This window comes from Alexandromys fortis, unplaced genomic scaffold (genome assembly GCF_014885135.2).
Source record: "Alexandromys fortis isolate MF-2015 unplaced genomic scaffold, M_Fortis_MF-2015_v1.1 scaffold_98, whole genome shotgun sequence".
In the NCBI taxonomy this organism is placed as follows: Eukaryota; Metazoa; Chordata; class Mammalia; order Rodentia; family Cricetidae; genus Alexandromys; species Alexandromys fortis.
In genome coordinates this window covers 2,216,004-2,236,939 of record NW_026068002.1, presented here as the reverse complement: position 1 = coordinate 2,236,939, position 20,936 = coordinate 2,216,004, and the positions used below count along the sequence as shown (strand labels likewise).

The 20,936-nt window shown below is 44.9% G+C and overlaps 1 protein-coding gene across 1 annotated transcript; it reads right to left on the bottom strand.

Annotated features, from left to right (window-relative positions):
* Positions 1 to 1,499: 1,499 nt before the first annotated feature.
* Fam124b (family with sequence similarity 124 member B) lies at positions 1,500 to 17,979 on the bottom strand. Its single transcript, XM_050161092.1, has 2 exons — positions 17,048 to 17,979; positions 1,500 to 3,108 (listed from the first exon to the last, which is right to left on the bottom strand). The coding sequence occupies exons 1-2, from the start codon at positions 17,768 to 17,770 to the stop codon at positions 2,476 to 2,478; spliced, it is 1,356 nt and encodes a 451-aa protein (XP_050017049.1). The 5' UTR covers positions 17,771 to 17,979; the 3' UTR covers positions 1,500 to 2,475.
* Between the last annotated feature and the right edge of the window lie 2,957 nt (positions 17,980 to 20,936).

Sequence of the window (20,936 nt, the reverse complement as noted above, 5' to 3'; positions counted from 1 at the left end):
CATGAGTATACACCTAATCCCCACACTCCAGCATTTGGGCTACAGAGATTGTGTTCCTTGTGACTAGGATTTCAAGACCGTAAACTGCAATTTATAATATTCGCCGTCTCCACTTGCAGGTTACGAATGCTTGTGCGATGGCTGATATTGCCAGCATGATTGGGTTGGAATGCCTAGGTCAAGTCTCTGGGAGTACGTGCAAGGGATTATTTTGACTAGGTTAACTGAGATAGGATGAATATGCCTAAAAGTGGGTGGGTTGTTTTCGAGCTGCAATGAGTCCAGAGACCTCAAACTCTGGAACCAGGAGGATCCCATCATCATGGATTGCAACCCGGAACTGTCAGCCAAAGCAATTCCTCCCTCCCTTAACTTGCTTTTGCTGTGGTATTTTATCAAAACAATGAGACAAGTAACAAAGGCAGTGCTTCTTTATATGGCAAACATGGGCCTGGATTGTGGACTAAGTCTGACTCTCAACCCCTCTTTAAAGAGTTGGTTCTGTAGATTATTGCAGTTGCAAAACCATTGCCACCTTTTGATTTTGGTGGCCACAAAATGTCTAAGTATCATATCATACATCATAAGGCAGGCAAAAAGATGAATGGGGTGAACATATAAACGAATGAACAAGAACTGCAGACAACCCTGGGAGATTCCAAAAGACATCTAGTTCACAAGTCCTGTTTTAGTGACTCAGTCAGCACAACCTTTCGGCTGTGCTCAGCGGAGAGCTGAAATTTGCTAACCATCCCATGTCTTCCTCGGTTTTTTAACAAGAAGTGCTGCCCCCTTCAGAGTAGGCCATGAACAAATGAGTAATAGAATTATCGCAGAGTCTAGCATTCACTTTGCCCTAGCTTTCTGGCTTCTGGTACTCTCACTAATTAAACTGGGTGGGCAGGGGGTAATAATTTTTAAAACAACTTGCATTTTCAGTCATTTCAGATGCAAAGAACTTTAAAAGGAAAACCACAAGAGGGTTTGTGGTAAACAGGGCCTACTTACCAAAGGAGGTCACATAAAAATTAAAAAGCACTAAAGAATAAATAGTTCCCACTGTCCAGGGGGAATAAGCCATGCAATCTCAAGTAAAAATTAAAGCCAAATTATACCCACTAATCATATCTGCATAGTGCATGTGATTCATTTGCATATAATGCCAGCGTTCTAATCAGGGTGCTGAACCAACACATGTAGCTGGGTTAGTGTGCCACTGAGAAGTCCAGGCATTGGGCTTTCTTCCTCTGCCTGGCTGAATTCTCTTCCATCCAGCCCGCAAACTATCAGCTCCCTATGGACTTCTAATACTGGAAATGAAAGCACTATGAACATGTGCATTGAGAGCCTGGGGCCCTCGCGGACAAGCAAGAAACTGGACGATCCTGGATCAGCATCTGTAGTTCTTTTTTTTTTTATTCATTTATTAAAGATTTCTGTCTCTTCCCCCCCACCGCCTCCCATTTCCCTCCCCCTCCCCCAATCAAGTCCCCCTCCCTCGTCATCCCTAAGAGCAATCAGAGTTCCCTGACCTGTGGGAAGTCCAAGGACCACCCACCTCCATCCAGGTCTAGTAAGGTGAGCAACCAAACTGCCTAGGCTCCCACAAAGCCACTACGTGCAGTAGGATCAAAAACCCATTGCCATTGTTCTTGAGTTCTCAGTAGTCCTCATTGTCCGCTATGTTCAGCGAGACCGGTTTTAACCCAGGCTTTTTCAGACCCAGGCCAGCTGGCCTTGGTGAGTTCCCGATAGAACATCCCCATTGTCTCAGTGTGTGAGTGCACCCCTCGCGGTCCTGAGTTCCTTGTTCGTGCTCTCTCTCCTTCTGCTCCTGATTTGGACCCAAAAAGAGGAACATGGGATGTACTCACTCATATTTGGTTTCTAGCCATAAATAAAGGGCATTGAGCCTGTAATTCGTGATCTTAGAGAAGCTAAATAAGAAGGAGAACCCAAAGAAAAACATATAGTCATCCTCCTGAATAGTAACCTTCATCAGGCGATGAAAGGAGACAGAGACAGAGACAGAGACCCACATTGGAGCGTCTGTAGTTCTAACTTTCATTGTCAACCTAACTAGATTTAGACTCACCGTGGAAATGCACCTCTGGGTATATCTGTAAGAGTGTTTCCAGAAAGATTTAACTGAGGAAGGAAGACCCACCCTGAAAGAGGGTGGGTCTTTCCATGGGCCCGAGTCCCAGATGGAACAACAACAACAACAAAAAAAGGCAAGCCAAGCCCGGGCATACTCCCTCCTGCTCTGCCACCTGACCATAAAGGTACATAATCAGCTGCCTCACTCTCGCTTCCGTGACTTCCCGAATGGACCTTCCCACTGAAGTATTAGACAAAATAGTCTTCCTTAAGTTGCGTTTGTCAGTTATTTCAGAGAGAGGGGCAACTAATACAATGCTTCGTTTCTAGAACATTCTATCTTATCTGTTCTTAGAGAGACACATTCATTTTATGCTAGATGAAGAATTCTTCTTTCTCTTCACCCTGGACAGGAAGATGGTGGGCACATTTTGAGATTCTCTTCTTTATACCAAAGTCCCTTTGACCAGGAAGTGACAGAGGACGGAGTCTGTCCTTTAAGAGTCTTTGGTTTGAGGAAGCGGTCGCCTCGAAGGAAGAGCCAGACAAGCAGCATGGTGGCTGACTGCTCTGAAAATCCCTGGGAAATCTCATAAAAGATTGCCTGGGTTTGGAATTGATGACGGTGAAGCCAGTATCAACGTTTGTCTCTGCCTCGAGTTTCTGGAAGCTGTTTTCCTGAAGAGCATGCATTCGCATCTCAGGCTCCATGGGGACAGACAGGCGGTACTGCCGCAAGCCTGTGTCTGAGCTATCTGCCAGGGAGGATCGGCCAGGGCTACTCCAGAAAGGGTCGCTAGAGCTTTCCGATGTCCCACTGGGCTGTGGAAGCTCCAGAGAATGTACTTTGAACCTCCGGCTCCTGCTCCTCCGGCTCCGTGGCTCTAAGGTTCTCAGTGTGGAGTCAGAGTTCAGCCTGGAGCACTGTCGATGCACGTCACCGCTGAGGCTGCCATTCAGGAAGGAGCACTCAGCATTTCTAACACCAAGTCCTGGCTTCGGTTGGACCTATGAGACAAGGAAAGGAAGAACCAATGTAACATGGTTTCCACTGCTAACTGCTAGAAGCTTCACAAGCCTTGTCTGGCCTCTGCTGCTTTCAGCCGCACCGTTTGAGCGGGAGTGAAACATGAATCTGTTTAAAATGATCAATATTCTCATTCTTACTGGTTTTGAGGGGGATGTCGGAAATGACACCACCACACTTCCTGTAGATCTGGTAGTTTAAACACCCAAAGACATGACATGCACAGACATTTCTCAGTGACCTGACCGGATAATTTAAGTGATATATTACAACAGACAACAGTCAAAGCTTGTGGCCACCGTCAAGACAAAGACCAGAACGGGAATTCAACCTTACAACGCTGGCGGTACCTCTACTAGACCATGCTAATAAAGGAATCCCTCTTAGATGTGCCTTAGATATGGGGGTACCCCAGACACGTTAATACGCTAGTACCTTTTTTTGTTTGTTTGTTTTTTGTTTGTTTTTTGTTTTGTTTTGTTTTGGGTTTTTTGTTTTTGTTTTCTTGTTTTTGTTTTTGTTTTTCAAGACAGGGTTTCTCTGTGGCTTTGGAGCCTGTCCTGGAACTAGCTCTGTAGACCAGGCTGGTCTCGAACTCACAGAGATCCGCCTGCCTCTGCCTCCCGAGTGCTGGGATTTAAAACAATTTTTCCTTATTTTCTTGAGGCACCATTTATACACAGTAGAGCATATTGTCTGGGAAAACAGAAAAGACTACTTATATGAATTTTCTAGCATTTTAATTCACAAAAATTGCATTCTGGTTCCAATCTTACACTGTTGGTCAGCAAAATCCCCATCCTATGAGTGGCTGCCCTCTCTTTGCACAGGATCAAGGTCACTGGACACCTTCCATCCTAGATTCCTGGGAAGCTGAAATGCCAGCTCTTTCACAGGGCTCTCCTGAGACGATCTCTGGACGTACTAGTTTTCACCCTAGAAGTTAGTATCTAGTACCTCTCTATGAGTTACTGTTCAAGGAACCCACAATAAAAAGGCTCTTGCCATGGCTTTTGGTTGCCCACCAGAACTAGATGGTAAGAAATCTTATACTTTGGCTGCGGGACTCGGAGAGATCAACTGCTAGGAGACTGCCATCTGCTGGCCAGGGCTGAACATTGCTACACGGCCAGTGGGGAAGACAGCAGTGGTCTTTTCTAGCACTAGCTCTGCATGCTTTAATAGCACTTCTAGCCAAAACATACCCACTGGCTCCAACATAGCATAACTGTTATGAAGGAAACCAATGATTGCACAGTCAGATTTCAGGACTTCTCCCTGGGATAGAATTTATGCCTGATCAAAGCCCATGGCTTTGATGGGGAGTTCATATGAGGTGGAATTCTTCCCTGTATGCTGTGGATGACAATGGTTAATAAAGAAACTGCCTTGGCCTGTTGATAGGGCAGAACTTAGGTAGGCTGGGAAAACTAAACTGCATGCTGAGATAAAGGAGGCAGAGTCAGGGAAAAGCCATGGAGCTCCTGGCTGAGACAGACGTGCTAAAACTTTGCTGGTAAGCCATGACCTCATGGTGATGCACAGATTAATGGTGATGGGTTAAATTAAGATGTAAGAGTTAGCCAATAAGAAGCTAGAGATATTGGGCCAATCAGTGATTTAAATAATATAGTTTCTGTGTGATGATTTCAGGGCTGGGCAGCAGGGTACAAACAAGTGGTCTTCTTCCTACATTCATAGGTCCTAGGAAAGAACTAACTATTTTTGTTGCTAAATAGTCACATCAAACTGCCTTGCAAATATTTATGCTTATAATTATAGATTTTTATACCTATAGATTAATGGTGCTCTCAACCTTAGTCACAGAAGCTTCTTCTAAGCAGGTAGTGGTTAATGCAGAACCTCACGAATAAACTCATTTATACCAAGCTTCTCCTCACACCTACAGCAGGCTAAGGTAATATGGAAGATGGGAGCAGAAAGAATTTAAAGAGCTGAAGGAGGAGGAGTTTTGAGAAGCGCTGTCTTACGGACAGGACAAGGCTGTTGTGCTCTTGAGCTCACAGGGGCTGCAATTACCTGCACAAATCAGGAAAGTTCAAATTCCAGCATTTATAGGGGAGTGCACATGAGGCGTCATCCCTAGTTGAAGAGCTTTCAAAGAGGTTGTGAGCAGAGGGGGCTATATGTCTGTGGGGTCATGAAGTTCTTTTTGCTTTATGTGCTGCTTTGATGTGAGCCACCACCGCGCTAAAACAGAGTCTTTGAAGAGGAAAAGACAGAACTGTACATTTGCCTCCCAAAGCAAGAAGGCAGAAGTTGGGACGGGGAAAAAAGCAGGTCTACAATGAGTCACTTACTGAATGCATACACAAAGTATTTTTTTTTTTTTGCAAATGACAGGCATACATGCTTTCTTCTAACTTTTCTTTGCGATAGAAATAGAGAAACTGCAAAGCCAATCCCCCCAAATAAGAGACATTTATTTCTTCTTTTACAAATTTCAAATATGTCCTGCGAGAGGGTCATGCAGCAGTTGTCTCACCATTGAGCTATCAGCCCAGCCTCCAGAGACAAGCCCCACATGAATGGCGTGGCTGCGATTCAATGTATTTCTATTTGTGGACCATGGAATTTGAATTCTGTGTCATTTTCATGTTTCATATTTCTTTTCCAATCATTTAAAAATGGAAATCTATGCTGAGTTCCTTCCCATAATTGCCCAGTATCTCCTCTCTTTAGATCAATGAGTCAGCAGTTCTCACTCATTCTCTCTCTCTAAGTCTTCTTTCTAAAATTTTTTACCTGGAGGTCCCAAACATGAAGCAGTCATACTTCCGAAGCTTGGAGGCCATAACACTGGAGCAGTCAGGGGTAACACTGACTGCTAAACCTTTCTCAGCCCCACTTCCATGTCTGCAGGATTTTTAAAAAACAGATTTAAAACCACCACTCCAAAATCCTTAGATTCCATTTATGGGACAAGTACCATAAATTCCTAAAGAGCTGCACACATCTAGATACCCACCCCTAATCTACCAATGGGATTCCAAGATGGAACCCATCTACCATGGTGCTCTTGTCCAAACCAGTTTTGCCAGCATTGAGGGGCTTTGTTGCACGGATGTCCACGGCACCTTAATATATGTACTTTGACAACCCCACGGGAGACACATCTGTCTCCGAGCATTGTTGTACACTGCAATAATAAAAGGCCCTAGATCCCACCCTTAAAATTCAAGTGTATCCAAATAAGGATGAAACATGGGTATTAAGAATGCACACATTTCCCCAGTGTTTCAAATGCATAAAAAATCTGGAAAGCACTTCTATGGGCACAGAAAAGCTGTGTCTGGGTCGTTGTCTTGTGGACCCTGCTGGTCACTACACCACCTCATTCCATTTCACTTTCCTGGTGGTCCAGTCTCTCCTCTCCCTCCTTTTCTCTCCTTTCCCTTCTCTTGTTCTTCCATTCTTTTCTTTCTTTTTAATCCATTTGTTTTTAATAAAAATATCTTATTTTGGGTTGGATATCCCTTATCCCAAATCATTCTGGGGTAATATTAGATTGCCCAGTCTGGAGAAACAAATCCTTGGGTTTGACTCTGAGACCCCATTTCATTTTCTACCAACTGCTTTCAGAAAGAAAACTCTGTGGTGTGCTATATTAAAACTCTTCAGATATGTATCCCATAGTGGTATTCCCACAAGCATACTTGGAAGATCATGTCTATTGCAGCACTATCCGTAACAGCTGATGTACAGGTTTAGCTTATGCCCAGGAAGAGAGGGAGGAATACAGAAATTGTGACACACATACATACAATGAAGTTCTAGTCAGTCATTTGCAGAAAACGAACACAATTGGAGACTACCATAGTGAGCAAAATAAGCCGGACTCAAAAAAACCATATATCATGCATTATTTCATTTGTGGATCCTACATTTTATACAGGTAGGTATTTTAACATGTTATATTATGTTATACCTATAATATTGCAGGCACAGCTTTCCTGTATTCTGGCAGTCACTTCCAAATAACCACATAGAGGCTAAATATTAATTATAAATGCTTGGCCAATAGCTCAGGCTTGTTACTAGCTAATTCTTACATTTTAAATTAGCCCATGTTTCTTATCTACCCTCTGCCACGTAGTACCTTCTTTCAACACAGGACGTTTGTCTTTCTTCTTCCTGGGTCTCTGGAGACTCCCCGGAGTCCACCCTTCTTCCCGGTGTCCTTCTGGCCTGACTCTCTTGCCCAGTCTCTTCCTGCCCATCTATAGACCAGTCAGCTCTTTACTAACCAATGAGAGTAATACATATTTGCAGTGTACAAAGATTGTTCCACATAATACCATATGTTCTGGTGTCATTTCTGTTGCCATGATAAAATACCCTGACAAAATGCAGCTCATGGGAGAAAGAATTTACTTGGCTTAAACTCCCAGGCTACAACCCATCATTGAGAAAAGCCAAGGCAGGAATCTGAGCAGCTGGTTACATCACATCCATAGCCAAGAGCAGAATGAAATAAATGTATGCAACCCTATTTTCTTAATAGTGTGCTATGTTCTCAGCTAGTTTTCTTATACTGTTCAAACCTTATGCCTAGGGAATGGTGTTGCCCACAGTAGGCTAGGACTTTTTACATCAATTAACCAACACAACCCCACAGACAAGTCCATAGGTTAACCTGATCTAGATAATTCCTCATTAAGACTCCTGTCCTTGGTAATTCTAGGTTGTGTCAAATTCTGTTAAAACTAACCAGCCCATTGTATACGCATGCATGACATGAAAATAAACGTGAGATTGTATGAAGAAATTAAAGGGAAGCACATCCCACATCAGGAATGGCAAACATATGGAGAAAGAAGAGAAATGAATAAGTCTGAAGTACAAGTAATATACTTATATGAAGATGTCTTTATGAAAATCATTAATATGTACAATGAATATACTCTAAGAAAATGTTATATGAAAGAAAGAAAAGGAGGAGGGAAGAGAGAAAAAGAAAGAAGGAAGGAAAAAAGACAGGAAGAAAGAAAGAGAGAAAGGAAGGAAGGAAGGAAGGAAGAAGAGAAGAGAAGAGAAGAGAAGAGAAGAGAAGAGAAGAGAAGAGAAGAGAAGAGAAGAGAAGAGAAGAGCTCTGAGATGGTTAAATGGTAAAGGCATTTACCATTAAGCCAGATGTCTTGTATCTGATACCCAGAACCCACGTGGTGGAAGGAAAGACTGACTCCCTCAGATTCCCTGCAGATCTCCATGTCCCCATCATGATGGTGCACTTTATGGCTTTTCTTTGGTATATCTGAACTGCTGGTCATTTTGTGCTTGGGGCCATTATTAACATAGGTTTGTGTGTGCACGCATGTGCACACACACTCACGTGTACACTCTCACTCCCTCTATTTCTCTCTATCTTTCACGATAAATAAATAAGTCTTAAAAAGATGAAAGAAAGAGAAATCTGCTTCCTCTTGACACATAGACTAATGTCAAATTAGAACAAGATTGGTCTAGAAGTCACAGCTAGGTCTACGTCAGCAGTCTCCTGGACTCCAGAGCCATTGGGCCTCTCAGAACCAGCCCGGTAGGCATGCCCTCCCCTCTGTTCTGATTCCCTAGCACCCTAGTCCCTCCTGTGGATTTCCTCTCCCATAAAACACTCTGCCTTTGAACACCCAAGTGAAGCCCAGGACTCCTCTCATGTTATACCTGATTTTTGGCACCAACACGGTTCCTAGATTTCAGCCTCTTGGTCCTCCATCTTCCTATATTCTACAGCCACTGGAAAGCCGAAGAGTATCGCGTCAACCATTCCCCTGCCATCCTCTTCTCCCTCATCACTTCCTCCCTGCCATTACTTCCACCAAACACTCCCAGCCTTGGACTGGAGTCAGAATTGGAGTCACACATACACATTTCCTTAACTTGGGCACATGCTGTAGAAAACCACAGGCTACAAAAGCTGGTGTTGCAAGGCTGCTGTGGCTTCTGGCTTCAGCCAGGCTGTATCCCGTCCTCCTGTTCCCTTTGTCTCACTGCTCTGGTTACCACGGCTGCTGTGCACCCATGAAACTGTCCTAAAAGCTTTAGAGGTACAACCTCCCTTTAGTACCGCAGCGGTCTCGTGAGAAGGTCTCAGGCCCTCTGTTTCAGAGGAAGCAGGCACCGTCCTTAGTTACAGCTCTGTTCATCCTGCCCCTGGGGAAGGGATCAGCCACTACCTGTACTGTGATCTCCCTTACCCTCTCTGCCTTCTCCATGACCTCCGCCTCTCAGTCATTTTTTTTCTCTTCTCTCCTTTGCTTCTCCTCTCTCCCTCTCCTCATTCTTTTCAGCTAGTAATGGGGCTTCTCAAGTCTCCTATCTTTTCTCTCCCTTTCTAGCTTTCTCCTCACTGCTCTTCGATCCAACATTTGTTTCTAAAATATTTTATTTTTCCTGCTAACCCTGCTTCAACAACCTCCACCTCTGCCTATGCGTCCACATAACCAGCTAGTACCACAGTCATCGACGGTCAGTTTTGTTGTGAGCTCCTAGAAGGATTTTCCTCTGCGATCTGTATCCTTCATTTCTGTGGTCTTCTCTTCAGGTTTCCAGACCAACCTACTCCTTTCCCCTTCTCCTCTGCCTTTCTTGGGTTCCATAAAGGTGGTTTTTCTTTTCACGTGGTTCATGTAATGTCACAGTTGTCCCGAGATAACCTGAGCGAGCCCTCGTTTTTAAAAAGGTATTTGTATTTCATGTATATAAGTGTTTTGCCTACACATATGCCTCTTGCCTGTGGAGATGCGAAGAGAGTAGCAAAGTCCCTGGAACGGGAGGTACAGGCGTGGTGAGCAGGGAATGCTGGTGCTGGAAATTGAACCTGTGACCTCTGAAAGAACAGCCAGTGCTCTTAACAACTGAGCCATCTCTCCAACTCCCCTGAGCCTTCTTAATCTGTACAGTGGTTCTCAACCTTTCCAATGCTGCAACCCTTTGAAGCAGTTCCTCACGGTCCTAACGGCAGTTTTGCTGCTATTATGAATCGTGAGGTAAATATTTTTGGAGACCGGAGTTTGTCAGAGGGGTCTGACTCACAGTTTGAGAGCTGCTGCCCTGTACACATGCCTTGCCCAACTTCAGATATCTGTGCCTTTAGTCATACAAGTGACTAGGCTCACAGAAACATAGCTACCACTCTTGTCTGTCTCTAAAGCTTCATATCTACCTATCCAACTGCCTTCCAGGCACCAGTTCCTCAAATACAGCACTCTCCGAATCATCTGCACCACCGAATTCATCTGCTTCCACAGAAACTCTGTTCTTCTTCTTTTACCTGATTATCACTTTGTTTCCCAAGCAAGAGCCTCTTCTGCCCCTTTCCATGCCCCGGGTAGAGCAGTCACTTACTCCTGTGTATTCTGGCTCTTAGACTCTCACAGGTCTTTCTCTTCTCACTGTCGTTAGCCTTACAGCTTAGCAGGTCTCATCTGAATCCCTGCAGCAACCATCATGTCCTCTGGCCTTCCAACTAGTCCACTCTTAACTCTCCTCTCGGGGAGCCTTTCATCATCCTTAATGGCTTCCTGCTTGTCTCAAGATGAAGGTGAACCCTTTGATTAGTCCACTTTGCCCATCTGCAGCAAGAAGCCATGATGCTTGAGAACGCATCGCCTTATCCCTTTGAACTTCTTCCCACCCCTAAAGCATAGCCTGCAATTTCCCGTTGTTTCTGATCATCTGTCATCTTTCCCACCTAGAAGGGCTCCCTTGGAACCTTTTCCTTGGGAACCCTAAGCTCTGTCAACTGCAGGTTTCTATGTCATCTCTTCATGGAAGTCTTCTCAATGTTACTACGTTTGGATTAGGTGCTCCTACATGGTGACCTCGCCACTGATTAGCCGTGAGACGTTACACAACTTACTTAATATTTCTATGCCTGCGATTCCTCACCTGGAAGAGAAGGTAAGAGCCAGCATCACAAGATTGTCATGAAAACGACTGATACAATGTCTGGTATATGGGAATGCTGTTTATGGCATGGTTGTGTCCACATCTGATACTGCTGTTTCTTCTCACAGACCTTGGCATTCTGTTGTGTGCTGGGTTATGCGTCTCTCTCCTCTGCATATCTACACCCGCGGACTGCCAATGTATCATAAAGCTCTTCATCACAGAGCCTTTCACACTTGGTACATTGCCTACATCAAGACAAGTTCTTGGCTACAAGAACTCAATACTTGTTGAACAGGCAAAGCTTAACATTTAATAAAATCCATTCTTTTTGCACAGAGAAAAGAATGGAAATTAATGTCTATAAACCAAACACCTGGCTGTCATTTCATGACCTCATGGGGTTATTTTTCAACCTGGGGCAAGTAACTTAGTGGTAGAGTACAGATGGCGCATGTTCAAAATGCTAAACACACACAAAAAGAAAAGAAAAAGAATTTTAAGTGAATATTTTTTCTCTTTTCATACAACTGGATGTTTCTGCAATCTTCCTAAGACAGATAGGGAACATAGCAGGCAGAGAAGAGCCTGAGATCTTTAGGTCATATGGAAGAAAAACCTTGTCAATCTAGATATGTAGTGTGGGCTGTCAGAATGAGAAATTTCCAAGAGACAGAATTCTGGGTGATTTGGACAAATCCCTGGAGCAAGCGTAAATCTTCTCTCGTCAGAAAACAAATGGAAACACATTTATTGGAATTGTGATCACCAGGAGCTCAGCTTTCTAAGAACTGAAATGCCACAAACTGAGAACAAGGTTTTCCCAAGTTCGGAGAACATCAAATCTATGATAAACAGGGGGAGCGTTCATCCCTCATTGCAAGTCTCAACTTGAAAAACATGAGAAAATGATCATTGAAGGATGATTCAACTATTGAGGACCAGGCTCCTTCCTATGACAGGAAAAAATACAGTCTTCCTGATAGTTTTTCACAAAGGTACCAAAAGGATATTTCCGAGTTGGGAAAAATGATAATGTAGAAACAAACTAGGTAGATGTGAAGAGACTCTCAGATGGCACCAGACCACTGCAGAGTGGAAAACCTTTTCCAACTAACTGTTTTGAAAACTCCTTAATCCACTGAGAAGCCTCAAATGCTAACTTGCTATTCTATAGTGGTCAATGCCTCCGACTCTCACCTGCCAAGAATGGTGCAGCCCAGGTACTCAGTAAATAGAGAAGTGAGAGTGTGTGACCGCCTGAGGTGAGCCGGGTGTAGGGAGAGAGGACAGGAAGGTAAGAACAAAGAATGGATGATGAAGTCTGTATGAGTACAGCTTGAACATGCAAGAAAGAAGTCCTTGAATAAACCGCTTATTTCTGGAGAAACAAGATTACATCATTCCACTTACAGGAATGCCTTAAACAGGTAAATTCAGGAATGCAGAATAGAGCGTAGGCTGCCCAGCGCTGTTCAGAAGAAGGAATGCTGAATTCAGTTTAGTGGGCGTAGAGTTTTGCTTTGGGGTGATGGCAAGAAGTTTTGTGGACAGTGTCCCTTAGAGAGAACTAACAGCCTCTGATGCCCAAAGGCGGCCATTGCTTTACTTTTGTGCGGCCTCCGCAAGTTTCTACAAGGACAAAGCACTTGCATGTACATTCTTTCATTTGGTTCTCATAACACAAATTATACATGTCAGTGCTGTTCAGGCTCCACCAGCAGCTGGATCTTATGCTAAAGTTAGAAACAAAGCTGTCTATCAAGTGTTCACACATACACAAATGCCCATGCCTCCCATTTCCAAGCACTAGCTTGAATACTGCCTTCATCGGAGTGAATTAGGAAAGTTGCCTTCCTTCTTGATGCTCCTAGCCCGTGATGGATCACATTTCTGAAGACCTGGCCTCTGGCCACTGGTCCATCCGTGTGCCATGATATCATTCCTTCTACTGCAGTTCCGTGCAGCCTCAGGCAGCGCGCTGTGTCCTGCTAAGGAAGTGTTGTATTACACACTGCCTCTTCCTTTCAGAACACATTTCCTCCCATTCATGGTTGGCCCCTGCTGTGTCCTCTAGCTCATGCAGGTCTTCTAAGCACTTCTCAAGAAAGTTTCTCCCTGGCGCCTTGGATTTAGCATCTCTCCTGCCTCTTTGCCCCAACCCAGGCCCTATGGAGAGTTATCTGTAGAGAGGTTAATTTGTGATTTTGATCCTCTCAGTGGCAGATAGAATTTTTTTTTTGAGACAGAGTTTCTCTGTGGCTTTGGAGCCTGTCCTGGAACTAGTTCTTGTAGATCAGGCTGGCCTCAAACTCACAGAGATCTGCCTGCCTCTGCCTCTGCCTCCCAAGTGCTGGGATCAAAGGCGTGTGCCACCATCGCCGGGCGATACAATTTTCTTAAGTGAAATTTGGTTGAAAACTTTCAACAGTTGCCTCCTCCAGTCTGATCTTAATTAAGGACCTTCATCCTTCTGTGACAGCTCCAGATATCAGTGTGACCCCACACAGCACCTGAAGTTCAGGCCAGATCTCTGCCTCAGGACTAACTTTATCACAGAACTCCATTCTTTGGGTACAACCATCAATTTAGAGGAGGGAATAGAGTCTATATTGGTCCAATTGGAGTCTAATCCAGAAACTTTATTGGACTATTATGAATTGATTATAGAGCTAAGAACAAGGTAGCAGAGCTAAGAACTGGATCCTAGGGGTGCTAATTTAAGACCGGGGCCTCTTAGTTACAAAAGTAAGACTATTCATCATCTGTCCCTATTGCCCTAACACTTATCCCAAGAACGTTTACAGTGGGCTTTACACCTTAAACATCTCACTTCGTGCTAAACACAAAATGGCTGTACTGTAGCTACAACATGCTAATTTCAATAGCATAGTATAGTCTAGCCTTTTGTACTACTCTCTACTCAAACACTCTTATGACAAGAAATCACAGAAAATAAAACCTCCTTTTGTTTGCGAAAGTGTAGAGTCATCAGTAGGAAGAGATCAAAAAGTGACCAAGAGTAGTGTTCTGGAGAAAGTAAGATGTGCCCAAAGGTAGAGTTCAAGGGAGGCCACAAGAATGAAGGACTCGTGCTGGGTCCCTGCTTAACGGATGGGACTTCTAAAACATCCCGAGACAATGGAGTCATCTTGACATTCCTTACTGGATTTTCCCTCATCAAAATCTTCTCTAAACTCCCCAAATTTGATTCAGCTTTCTGAAATGACTAATTATCTATCTGTGTCTCCCATCAAACATCACTTAGCCTTCAGAGTGGGAGCAAATAGGGACATGCTCCCTGCTGCATGCCAGGCATGTTAAGTTGAATGCCAGAGCTTAACCAGACCTAAATGTGGAAGTTCAGACGTCCAGGGAACTGGGGAGTTGGACACAAGGCATCTAAGCAGGAAGGTAGTAGACACGGCACTTGTGTGGTGACCCCAGTGAGAGTGGAGGTCAGAGGACAACTCTGTGGCCATGTTTCTCACCTTCCACCCCGGGTAGTCCTAGAAAGAGGAAGCAGGTCCTTGGCCGTAGCTGCAAGCTCCCTTACCAGACGAGACATCTCCCTCACACTGGGTCTGATTTTAAATTCTTTTATCAGTACGACAAAGAACTCACAAAAATGAACCCTGATTTCCACATCTTGGGGATGTCCTCCCAGCTGTCTGGAGCCTTTACTTTTGTTCTACAAATATCTCCTATGTTTTACTTGAGGAAAAAGAAAAAGATTAGTTCACGATAGAATCCATATAACTCATGCTTTATTAACTAAGGGTAATGGGTGGTAAGGAAGTTAGACAAGGGGAAAGGTAACATTTGCTACCGAGCGTGTTTCCATACACTAGGCCTTAAGGGGAGTTCTGATCATTTCCCAAGGACAGACACCATGGGATATCTGCTTTGACTGCTGTATAACTCCTGCACACTTGTAAACTCAGGGACCGCCACCACCCTGCCCATCTCCCATGCCTCACTTCACCTCTATGGTGCCACCATCAGACAAACAGACTTTGAGACCTGACAGAGATACACCCTAGCTGTGTCTTGGACAAATAACTGTGCTTCAGTCTTCTCATCTGTAACAGGAATGGCAGTAACTTCATAACTAAATAAAAATAGTAATTTGAGAATCTTAGTACAGTGTATAATATACACAACAGCAGCTAAAATGTAACGATGCGCATTTACGGCATTTACGCCACTTCATGCAGATTAGCCACCTTAATGCAGGAAGACGCCAGTATCTCCTTCACTGAGCTAGGGTCATCACAACAGCTACTCAATGCTAAAGCTTAGCTGCCACACCATATGCCGTAAGAGACAGCACATGTCAGCCATCACGACTAGGTAAACACCTGGTTGTGTTTAGCGTCGGGAGGATGGCTGACGGGTGGTTTTCAGATTTTCTGTAGAAGGCATTCTGGGTGTTGAACTTGGTTTGTGCTTAAATTTGACAGTGGTAGAGAATGCTGCAAGATGAAGCTCATAGTAGTGCAAACCTAACACTCCCAGACACCATGACAACTCGCCCTTTCCTTAAGTCTGTGGAAAGAGTTCGTGGCATTGTTGCCGTAGCCTTGATCGGGTCCTGGACGGATCCGTGCTACTTCATAAGCAGCTTGCTCTTGCTGGTTAACGTTTCCTATTCTTCTTTCTACCCCTTTTCCCAGTGTGCTTTCCATAACACTCTGGCTTTCCTCCTCCTCCAAGGCTCCTCCCTGATCTGTGACTGACCTCCATGCAGACTAACGCATACAGCATGGCCGTTCCCTTTCTCTTCCTTATCTCCCTCCTCTGGCCCCTGTTGAGATTTACAGCTTGCCTGCACTGAATTGTTTCTCTTCTTCTTCTTCTTCCTCTTCCTTCTCCTCCTTATCTTTCTCTTCCTTCTTTCTCTTCCTTCTTCTCCTTTTTCTCCCCCTCTTCCTCCTCTTCTTTCTCCTCCTCTTCTTTTAAACACCAAGAAATTTGCCCTCGAGTTTCTGCCTGGGTCTGTTTTTAAATTCTTTTATTAATGAGACTAAGAACCAAAAGGGGAGAGCTCCATTTCCCCAGTAACAGGCACAACTCTGGCAAGATGCTCCAAAATTTCCAGAAATAGTATCACTGAGTCTGAGGGGGCAACATGTGTAAGGCTGGGTGACCAGCGCGGTGAAGGGGCATCCTGGGGAGGGAGCATTGTCAGACTTGCAGGCTTTTCAGCTGAAGACTCACACACATCAGACGTTCCTTTCCTGTCACATGAGGAGCCTGTATAATTTGAAGCCTGTGACTGTCAACTGCAGTATCTATTAGAATCACACAATGAGCCCTTTTATTCTTTTGTAAGACATGCTCTCTGGGTCTCCCCAGACTTGCTAGTCTAAGGGGACGGTGGAACAAGTTGGCATGCACAAGTCTAAAGCCTCCCCAGTCTCTTAAAATGTAATCAGGTTGGAAACCACCTCTAGGGTTCATCCAGACATAGCATCATACCTTCCCAAGTGCTTGTGTGACTGTCCTGGCAGGGATGAGGCCATTTAGAAGAAATGTTTGTGCCCCTCCTTTGCCTATCAGACTAATGACACAATGGGGAAACTCAGATTTCTCCAGGAATCTCATGCTGCAGAGAGGAGAAAGCTGGGGCCCTGATGGTGGCCAGAGTGGGAGCTTGACTCCCAGTAAGATCTCACAACTTGCCCGACTGTTCTGCAGGAGAGGTTGGAACTGAGACAATGGTGAATGGATTCTAACTGGGACCACACCCAGGCTGGGACTTCTTAGTTAGAAACACACACATACTTCTTGCCCTCTATTTAAACCTAAACTTCATGTCAAGGAGAGGGTTCTGCTGTATCTGCTTTGAATAGACCTCCCGTCTCTGTTTTTCACTATTTTCCATCTTTTTAGTTGGCCTACCGAGGATGGGTGGCCAAGCCTCTCTTGTTTAAGTTTCCAGGGCCCTGGCTCTGACCCTACCAATGCGAGTAACCCTGGCACATATAAGAAACACAAGAAACGAAATACCTGCAGCAGAATCTTATTGCCGTCATAGTCCTGAGTCTGCCACCTGGTGCTGCTGATGGGAACACAGGGATTTGGTAGAAGAGGCACCAGCTGGCCGATCTCTTGAACCTTGAACTGCAGCACGGAAGACTCTTTGGGATCCACTGGCATTCCCAGAGGCAGCTGCTTCAGAGAGAGCTGCAGGCTGAAGTCGTTGGTGGCATAGAGAACAAAGACACAGAAGTTGCTCTTCTGCACGGTGGCGTCTCTCTGCAAGATCATCTCGTACAGCCTGATGGCATCCTCGTAGTTATCAAAACTGCAATACAGAGTCACTCTGAGGATATCAGTACCACAATGCACTGGCCTTATGCCCCACACTGGCATCTGGTTGTGCAGGCTGTAGAATTCCTGGTTGGCAGGGAGATAGCTCCCCTGTGCATGCTGGGTAGGGAAACCCTGCCAGGGTGAATGCTGTAGGACGTCCAAGACTCGAAACAGCCGCTCCTGTCCTAGGCTTTCCTGAAGAAAGAGCGAAACAGACATCCCTGGGAAACGGGCCCTCCGGGGGTGGTACCTTTCATGGTAATTCACTGGTCTGGCCCGTTCAGATACCAGGAAGAGACGCACCTCTGGGCAGATGCAATCCAGGAGTTGGTCCAGCGCCTGCTGCAGAAGCGAGCCGTTCCCAGTGTCAGCAAGAAGATGCACAGTCAAGGTTAGCGACTCCTGTGTCTTGTCCATGGTATGCCTAGGTGAGGATGATAATGAAGGCCACCCAGCAGGGCCCACCGTTCAGCCTTCTAAGGCGAACCAAGGCCTTCCATGGAGCCCTCTACATAAACTTCAGCAACTTCTGAACCAAGCTCTGAGCCAAATCACACACGCTCCTGGCTTCCTCCAATGTTCCAGCAGGGAATGTCACTCAAGTGTGGACTTTGCTACACACAACAGCAGTAGCTCCTTGTCATCCGGTCTGGGCAGAGGTAATATTGGCTTGGCTTTTTCAGGCATTCCCTGGAGTTTCTGTTTGACCTAAAAACCTATAATGCTGAGAACCACCCCAGTGGGTGGGTCTTACATTCAACTCAGTAAAGGAAATGACCAGGCGGAGAGGAATAGGAGGCGGCTCTGTTGCGCTGATAGCCATCTGTAGCTCTGTTACACTGAAGAGACATCCATTTGGTGGACCACAATGGGCGCTGACTTCCTCCTTAAATACCCTGATGTTTACAGTGGCCTGCCAGGCCACCTGAATAGAAGGCCTTTTTTAAAACCCTCCCAGCCTTGTCCCTTTGCCAGAGCCTTCAGTACCCATCTCTTCTGTTTCATTTTGACCATTTTATACTAGGTCAGAGAGAGAGAGAGAGAGAGAGAGAGAGAGAGAGAGAGAGAGAGAGAGGAGAGGGGGAGGGGGGGGGGGGGGGGGGGGGGGGGGGGAGAGAGAGAGAGAGAGAGAGAGAGAGAGAGAGAGAGAGAGAGAGAGAGAGAGAGAGAGAGATTTTGTCTCTGCAGTGCCGGCCTCCTCGAGAACTGTTTGCCTGACTGAACTATGTCTGGGTGCACTAAAACAACATTAAAACAAACTAAGTCACCTTTGGCTGGTGCAAATTTGTAGGAAGTGAAATTTCCTATGTCAGTAATTATTATGTCTTCCTATTGAGGATCTGTTGATAAACTGCCCTAAAACTTTAAAGGAATTGAATTAAGCAGCCAACAAACCTACAAAGAAGAGAGTTTTACTCCCTGCTTTGCTGACAACAAATTGAAGCATAGAAAAACATCGAGGAGTGCCCATTGTGTGCCCAGACTCACACAATGAAGTGGCCGAGGGAAGATTTGAAAGATCAGCAGGGCCCACATGCCATGCCCCCTCTCTAGAGCTGGGAAGGCCAGTCACAGTTTATTGCTTTGTTTATTGTTTGTTTGTTTTCTTGAAATGAGGAAAAGCTGCCATGCTAACTTCTAGTCGGCACACTTCTCTGTGGATCCAGGCTGTTAAATCTTACACAGAACATCACACAGTTGACATCATCACCTAGTCTGATCCTGAATCCTTTAGTAGTCAGGCATAGAAACAAATACTTGTAATCCCACGATTCAGGAGACTGCGACAGCGGGATTACTGTGAGTTCAAGGCCAGTTGGGTTAGTAGAAGCCAGTCTAGGCAATATAGCAGACCTCCATCTCAACAAAAAACAAACAATGCTATTAGGATAGCCATCTGCCAGTGGGCCTGTGTGTGCCCCGTGTTCTAATGTGAATGTGTTCAAAGGGAAGGTATGACGCGGCACTGAATCAGCGTGTGTAGGAGCTTTCTAATGCACAACCAGCTTTAATGAGAGCGATAACTTCTTCCCGCTTTACGTCTTATATTCATGGCTTCCTTCAGTAGTGTGAAAGCTATGATCCTGGGCTTTGATCATGGGCTGGAGGCTCTAATTCTGAAGAGACACTTTGCTCTCCATAACTAAGAATGGAGGGGTGGTGGTACGCCTGGGAAAGGACCAGTCAGAGTCTCACAGCTGAGTCTACATATCTTCTGGTTCCATTTATAGCTCTCTTTATACTGTAAAAGTCTCACAGATATATGGAAGAAGAAACAGATTCCTTCTGTCCCTGACTTGCCCAAACAGTCAATTAACCCATTTTCTTTTTCTAACTTCTGTGTCCTAATTTTTTGGACTACAGGGAAGCTGGGGCAGGGGAAGTTATGGACCCGATCTCTTGGTAACAGTAGGATAACCACATTTAAAGTCTTCAATTAAAACTTCAATCCGTAGAAAGGAGTCATCTCCGTTGACAACCTGCCCACAGTTTTCATCGATTGCGTTTTATAATCCTAAAATTTCTGTATTAGAAAATTTATAGGGATATAATTTGTAACTGACAAATTGTTTTCAGATTCATTTTGCTTTAACTTTCTGGGAATTGTTAGAAGGTTTTAAAAGAATTACAGCTCTCAAGCTTTTTTTAAAAAAAAAAAAGCCTCTTAATTCGTGTCACATGCTGACATTTGAAAGCAATAACTCTCTTTCCTTAGTATAAGGCCCTTTCCTTTCCCACAACCTTTCTCTTACAGAGTCGCTCTTCTGAGTCACTTTAGAGCAAACCCTGGATTTTGAAAGACCTTTTGAAATTCTTAAAATAGCATAAATAACTCTACATGTTTGAAGAGAAACTCCCACCCTTGAGACAAAAGTATTAGCTCTTTAGCCGTCAGCATTGTGTCTAAGGCCCATGTTAATCATCTCACACGGGAACAGGTTGTCGAGCCTTCCATCCAACATTCTTCCTCCCTCTTGGGGTTGTCATCTATGGCTTTGTATAAAATATCTCTTTCATCTATCTGTTGGCAGCTAAAGTGCCAAGCAATTGCAACCAGGAGCAGTGGAGGGGGTCAGCCAGCACCTTGACGGACTGACTGTCTTTGCCCTTTCTTCTCCTGGAGCAACGTGATATCCTGACCAACCATCCCCCCCACCCTGTCACTGCCTCCACCTATGCTCACCCTCCCCCACTTACAGCAAATGGCAGCTTCCTAATGCCACAGTAAGTTTTGTTTTTTTTGAACAGTGCTCCTGTGGAAAGCACGGAGGGAAACATTCAGGACATCGTCACCTGTGACTTGCTGATTCCGAGTCTCTATCTTATTTTCCCTAAACTTGGAAGCCCTGACCGGGTTCCTGTCGGCTACCAGTGGGGCTACTCTTGACAGCAAGGCGGAAGCATTGGTGACAAGACATCAACCTCTTAAAATGTGTCGGGATGCATGAGACTTGCCGGATTTGTCCATTCTGTGAATCTCATAAACCTAGTGTGAGACCCTAAAACCCTGAGGTTCCCACTCCCACACCCAGGAAATCTTTCAGAACATTTCTTTCCACCTTTACTATATCAAATATGTTTA

Coding starts and splice junctions, on each gene's coding strand:
- Fam124b (XM_050161092.1), bottom strand. CDS start 17,770: ATGGACAAGACACAGGAGTCGCTAACCTTGACTGTGCATCTTCTTGCT. Junction 3,109..17,047: donor GCAATAAGATTCTGCTGCAG/GTATTTCGTTTC, acceptor CTTGTCTCATAG/GTCCAACCGAAGCCAGGACT.